General features: G+C 38.1%; 1 protein-coding gene across 1 annotated transcript in view; it reads right to left on the reverse strand.

Moving 5' to 3' along the window:
* LOC127741574 (uncharacterized) overlaps nucleotides 1-3,711 on the reverse strand; it is a 16,629-nt gene extending 12,918 nt beyond the window's left edge. The window contains exon 1 of the mRNA XM_052254314.1: nucleotides 3,605-3,711. Coding sequence (XP_052110274.1) covers nucleotides 3,605-3,711 — 107 coding nt within the window. The remainder of the gene's footprint in view (nucleotides 1-3,604) is intronic.
* Nucleotides 3,712-7,212: the final 3,501 nt, after the last annotated feature.

Below are 7,212 nucleotides of genomic sequence, written 5' to 3' on the forward strand. Positions count from 1 at the left end.
AAGCCCACTTGGGTCTGATTCACCCGATTTAGTCCATTAGCCCAACTTTAGGCCAAAATATTTAAAATTAGTGTCAAAATTTTTATTTTAATTATTTTTATCTTTTTAAAATATCAAATTTAATTTATTTGTTTTTGAATAATAATTAATTTATTAGTTACTTATTTACTAATTATTTGAGATTTACATAACATAGAAAAAACTTGATTTTCTTGATGTTCTTGCTTAGAAAATTATATCTAGAATGTAACAGCCCAGACCACCCGCTAGCACGATATTGTTCGCTTTGACACACAAGGCCTCACGGTTTTGCCTTTGACGATAGGGATGCTAGCCGAAACCCCCCACACTCACTCGTCAAAATGCGTCATGCTAGGGAGAGGTATCCACACCCTTATAAGGCATGCTTCGTTCTCCTCCCCAACCGATGTGGGCCTTACAATCCACCCCCTAAGGGAGCCCAGCGCCTTCACTGGCACATCGATCCAGGTTCCGGCTCTGATACCATCTGTAATAGCCCAGACCACCCAAAAATCAATTCAAAATCACGTTAAATCCAGCAGTCGCCTTAGTGGCATATCTCAAGGAAACTATTTCCTTCCTGTTACTTGATTGAGAGTGAAACCATTGTTCAAATTTTGGCAAAGTTGTTTTAAAGTTGGCATGCACTATTTAGATAAAATTTTGAAGAACTTCCTTGTTTAGTGGAAACCTGTTCGTTGGAATGCACCACTTGTTTCCTTTACCAAATTATAAGCAAATTTTTACCTCGAATTTTCTTTTCCAAATAGAGCTTAACTTTCTCTTTCGACCTTGCTAAGATTTTTATACACACTTGTTTGAATATGGACTTTGAGAGTTTTTGAACAAGCATTTAATTTTTCTTCCGAGTCTTCTGAACTACTTTTGGTTAAGACCAAAATATTTAAAATTAGTGTCAAAATTTTTATTTTAATTATTTTTATCTTTTTAAAATATCAAATTTAATTTATTTATTTTTGAATAATAATTAATTTATTAGTTACTTATTTACTAATTATTTGAGATTTACATAACATAGAAAAAACTTGATTTTCTTGATGTTCTTGCTTAGAAAATTATATCTAGAATGTAACAGCCCAAACCACCCGCTAGCATAATATTGTTCGCTTTGACACACAAGGCCTCACGGTTTTGCCTTTGACGATAGGGATGCTAGCCGAAAGCCCCCACACTCACTCGTCAAAATGCGTCATGCTAGGGAGAGGTATCCACACCCTTATAAGGCATGCTTCGTTCCCCTCCCCAACCGATGTGGGCCTTACAATCCACCCCCTAAGGGAGCCCAGCGCCTTCACTGGCACATCGATCCATGTTCCGGCTCTGATACCATCTGTAATAGGCCAGACCACCCAAAAATCAATTCAAAATCACGTTAAATCCAGCAGTCGCCTTAGTGGCATATCTCAAGGAAACTATTTCCTTCCTGTTACTTGATTGAGAGTGAAACCATTGTTCAAATTTTGGCAAAATTATTTTAAAGTTGGCATGCACTATTTAGATAAAATTTTGAAGAACTTCCTTGTTTAGTGGAAACCTGTTCGTTGGAATGCACCACTTGTTTCCTTTACCAAATTATAAGCAAATTTTTACCTCAGATTTTCTTTTCCAAATAGAGCTTAACTTTCTCTTTCGACCTTGCTAAGATTTTTATACACGCTTGTTTGAATATGGACTTTGAGAGTTTTTGAACAAGCATTTAATTTTTCTTCCGAGTCTTCTGAACTACTTTTGGTTAAGATTGTGCACCTGACTATCTTTCTAAAATAGTTGAGGAAATATTTTTGCTCTTAGCCAAACTTGTGTACAGTTTGATTTTAAAATTCTACATGATCTACTTCAACATGAAGTTGTATTACAGCAAAGTCACGTTTATGCTTTTGTTACTCTCTTGAAGGATATTTGTTGCTTAACTTTTCTTTAGACTGCGAGGTGATTTTCCTGCAAGTTTTTTATTCTTTTATGAACAATGTATTCGGAAGTATTTTTAATTGTGCTCTTGAAGTTCTGTGAGTTTTGTCTTTGGTTTGAGAGATTCTTCTCTATAAACCTCATACTTCTTCGGCTCAGCTTGAATCTGTTTCAAAATAATGCACTAAATTTTCTTCTTATTGGTCCTGTTGGATTTCTTTGATACAAGGGTTATCTTTGAAGTTGTCAATCGATTTATTTCTAGTAAACTTCATTGGTTGAGTGTCTTTATTTACCTGGATTAGATACATTCTCCCAAATCTATGAGTATTATTCTTGACATGTGTCTTTCCTTTTTGAACCTGGTATCCTTCTGAGTAGACTCGAGAATTATTTTGATATCACGTGCGACTTGTAGATGTAGTAACATGATGCGTTAGTTCTTTAAGGCGTGATATGTGTATACGAAAGGTGAAGCGGTAGGTGTATCACGTTATGAGTTGTGGGTGTATTGTTCCTTGCAAACGGGTTTGCAATTGCTAGGCTTATGATCGGATATGGGGGTTGTAAAGTGCTTGATGGAGTTGGAAGGTTGAAGTTTTGAGCTTGAGATGAGATTAGTGTGCGGATGTTGAGCATGTCGTTATAACCTCATCCTGTTTTATAACCTTCAATGTCTTGCCTTACTATCACATGTTTGACCCGTGTCACCTTTTGCATTGAGCCTACCTTGTAATGTTTGCTTTGCAGTCATGCTTCTACCTTTGCATCCTTATACATATGACAATCAAAGTATTTGAAAAACTGTATATATGTTTATATATTGAGATATTTTTGCTTCTTCCTTAAATGTGTTTAAGGGTGAACTATTATGAAATTTCTTTTGTTTTGTATCAATTTTAGAGGACGAAAATTTTTATAAGGTGGGTAGGATGTAAGACCCAGAACTTTTGAAAAAGGGCTATTATTAGCTAATTTCAAATTCAGTATTTCTGTAGCTTTAATTTCAGAAATTTCTTTATTAAAGAAAATTAGAGCAAGTTTTGATTAATTGAATTTGAAATAAATTAGGATTTATTATCCAATTTTATAATTATTGGATTAGTTTCTATATTTTAATTATAAAGATGGCAGTTATGAAATAATAGGGATTTTATATGATATGGACTAAATAATCAATATTTTAATATATTGATATTGCTATTTTGGAAAATAGAGAAATTAATTATATTATTTCTAAATTTTTGATTTGGACATTTTATTAAAAGTAATTTGTAAAAATTGATGAGCAAATAGTATTTTTCCATATACTATTAGTGTTGGATTTACATTGGGTTTCAATTACTATATTATTCCCAATTTTATGTAAAATTACCATAATGCCCTTAACCCTAATTTTCAAAATGAAATCCTAAGACCCTAGCCGATAACCCATTGCTTCCCCATGCCCAAGCTACAGCCGAAACCCTTCTTTTTTCCTAACTCAGCAGCAACGTTTCTCTTGCATGATAGAAAGAAAGGAGAAACAGAAGGTAGGAGAAGAGAAACGGGGAGGAGAGGAGAGGGGGAGGACGGCGCTGGTGGGCGTCACTGCCGCCGCGCCGTCGCGTCGTGCAAGGATGAGAGGAGTGGGATCCGAGAATGAGGCAAGGACCTGCGCCGGTGGCACTGGGGTTTGCCGTCGCCGCTTGATGCTGCCGAGGGAAGGAGGGTCATAACCACCGCAAGGAGCCCGCCGATGTCACCCTCACGAGTCACCATTCCCGAGCTACAGCACCATGGAGCCAGCCTCATCACGCTGTGGCTGCCCGCACGATCATCGTCGCTGCTGGTCCACCAGGAGTCACCGTCGAAGCTGAGACACGAAGAGAGAGGGTACGCGAGCAAGGAGGGTTTGAGGGCCTGAAACTGCCGTGCTTGGTCTCATCGATGAAGCCATGGCCACCGTCATAAGAGCAGAGGGCGTGAGAGATAGACAGAGAGCTCGCGGTGGGGGAAAGGACAGGCGCCGCCGTGCTGCACGAAGCTATCGCCACCGTTCCTGCCGCCGGTAAGCCTCGATTAGCACCGCCGAAGCTCCGGCTATCACCGTCGTTGAGGAAGCTCACCAGAGTTATTGGAGGCTGCCGCCGCTCTGCCTGGTTCTGTGTTGAGTCACGCCACCGTGCCTGGCCGCCAGAAAACCCTGCTGCTGTTGCCGAAAAAGTTGCCGGTAAGTGTTTTATTTGAGGTTCCTGTCCTTTTTGAATTTCGAAAATACCGTAGTCACTGCATGTTGGTTTTAGTTGGTGCAATCGGAAATTGTCGTCGCTGCCGCTTGAGGTGGCTGCCGCTGAACCAGTTCAGAGATCGCCGTTGTTTTGGTTCAACCGTTCCTTCTTCGATTCGGTAAGCGTTTCGATTTGAAAGCCCTTTTGTTACTGTTCTATTATCATACACTGAGGTTTATGGCGTTAATTGCTATACGATTGAGTTTCGGTTATTGTATGTTGCGATTAGAGTTGTTGAGACTGTTGCGAAAGTGGCTTGGAAACGAGATTTTGGCTACTGGGATTTTGATTGTTGATCTTGGGTCTAGGCAGAAGGGATTCTGTGATGCGTTTGGGCTATGATTTTGCGTTTTGAGGTAGGGGCACTTTTCGAAAATTATATTTTATATGTTGGAATTATTACATATGGATACTGATGTGAGATAATGTATTTGGTGATTGTATAAGCCTTATGTGATGTTGATTATCCTGGATGAATGTAATTATATATTTGAATGGATTATTATTTGGTTTTGATGAATGTATTGTTGTGTGGTTTTGTGAAACAGAATGCTTTTTAAGTTGATTCTTTAAAGATTTGAAATATGAGTTTAATCCGTTGAGGATTGGTTTGAATTGAGTCAATTATTTTGATGATGTGAAAGATCGAATACTCTTGAAATTCAGCCTGGGTTGCTTTAATTAATTTGGTTTTGGTAAATTTTTTATTGCTGTAATTGACTTGGTTTGGACAAATGATTTGTTGCTGAACCGATTCTTTTAAACTTTGGAAATGAGTTAAATCGGTTGATATTGAGTTGATTTTTGAAATGGTTTCCTTGAGATATGCCACTGAGGCGAATGTTGGATTTAGCTTGCTTTTGAATTTATTTCTGGTTTTGGGCTGTTGAAAAAGGAATGAGAAACGGTTTAGTTGGGACCCGAACCGGGTGGCAAAAGTCCAAGTTTTAGGGGAGGTGCTGCCGAAATTTTTGTGAAATCCTAGTCTTGTTTGAAAAGTTATTTAAAAAGGATTGGATTTGAGGAAGTGTATTATTTGATTTATTAAGAGAATATTTATGTTTTCAAGCTTAATTTATTTAATAAACTTTATGCGTTGAGTTCGGCTTATTCAAAAATGAACTATTTTTACCGTTTGAATCACTGAAGGAAAGAATAATGCTCTAATATTGATTTCAATATAAAAAGGAGCTTTTAGTGATTTTTTTAAAGGAATCTAGACTTTTGATTGAGTAATTAAGTTTGAGGCAATTTGGAAGAGTTAGAAAAATGGGTTCCAAAAAGAAACCTGAAAGTGGTTTGATTCAAATGAACCGGTTCCGTTTCAAATGAGTTGATTTTTGGACCGGGTTGGAACTTGTGATTTTGTATGGCCGGTTTTATAGTAAATTCAGTTTTATTTACTTGAACCGAGAATCTATGATTTTAAGAGTTTCAATGAATTTTAAGGAATTGATATAGGTTGACCTTCCCTAAAGACTTGGGACTCTATCGAGAAACTTTGTTATAAAATTCCCAATTATGGGGTGGATGATTTTGAATGTTCCCAAAATGAATCTTTAATTTTTCCAAGGTTTTGGAAGTTTTGGAAAGAGGATGCCGAGAGCACCTTTGTTTTAAAAAGGGAACTCACTTTGAGTAAATTTGGCTTATGAGCCTGAGATGATTTGAGAAACGAGATTTCTAAAGCCAAGGCTGAAAAGAGTTGAAACTTGATTTCAAAGTGAAACGATTTAGAAAAAGTGATTCATGGCTTAAGAATTTGATGATGTTGGATGGTGGAAGTGCTGTTTTGTTATGGGCCGGAATGACTGTGTATGATTATGAATATTAGCTGGTTCTAGATTGAACCGTGAGCCGGAATAGCTATGTATGCTATGAATATTGGCTGGTTCTAGATTGAACCGTGAGCCGGAATGGCTGTGTATGATTATGAATATTGGCTGGTTCTGGACTGAACCGTGAGCCAGATGGCTGAGATGGATGTTGATCCATGGATGAGAATGAATGCATATATATGTTGAATTATTGATAATTGTGATTTGCACTTCCACTATCAGAGGCACGAGATCCCTGGGAGAAAGTAGTGGCTAGCCACCACGTGCTCCAGGTGGAGGCTCGAGACTCTGCTGACCCTATGTCGTAAGTGTGGCCGGGCACTGTGAAAGTCCCGGATGAGCTCGCCCCCGTAAATATTCACCAGTGAAGGTGATGGGATATGGATCGTGATTATGATCAAGTTTATGATGAGTATAACTCGAGTTGGGGATGCGCGACAGAGGGATAGTCCAATGGTTAGCTACCAGGACTTGTCGGGTTGGCTCTATAACCGACAGATGATATCATCAGCCACTAGGGATAGGCATGCATCATATGCATCTAAGTGACATTGTTTGGGTGTGCATATTATACTTGGTTTGCTTATGTGATTAATTGCTAATTGTTCTACTTGCAATAACTGTTTGTTTGTGCTTGCATCTTCCTATTTGTGTTTGCTACTGAGACTCTGTTGGACTGTGGTAATTGGTTGATGGTTGGATTGTTTGGGCCTAGGGCCATGGTTGAATTGAGATGGACCGATGGTTGGTTTCGGTTTTGTATTTCTGGTTTGGAAAAATATGAAAGGCTATTTTGGTTCGGCATAGATAAACCGTTTTGAAAGGATTTTGAGTTTTTGAGAATTGAATGGTTCCTCTTTCGGAAAAGGATTTCAGATTTTTCTTTTATTGTAAATTGTTGTTTTTGAAAAGATGCATAAGACGGTTTTTAATCACTGGTACGGTTTGTCTTCACGTATCCTATTACAGTAATTCCCAAAAAACCCTCTACTGAGAACCCTTTCGAGGATGATGTTCTCACCCCCCTACATTTTTCCCCTTTCAGGATATGGGCGCAGAAGTCACGAAGAGTTTATTTAACTGTTGTTGTGATGCTCTGTATTATTTTAGTTATGTTTTATTGTACCCTCGCTTCTATCTTGATATATTCTATA

The sequence above is a fragment of the Arachis duranensis genome, chromosome 9 (genome assembly GCF_000817695.3).
Source record: "Arachis duranensis cultivar V14167 chromosome 9, aradu.V14167.gnm2.J7QH, whole genome shotgun sequence".
Taxonomy (NCBI): domain Eukaryota; kingdom Viridiplantae; phylum Streptophyta; class Magnoliopsida; order Fabales; family Fabaceae; genus Arachis; species Arachis duranensis.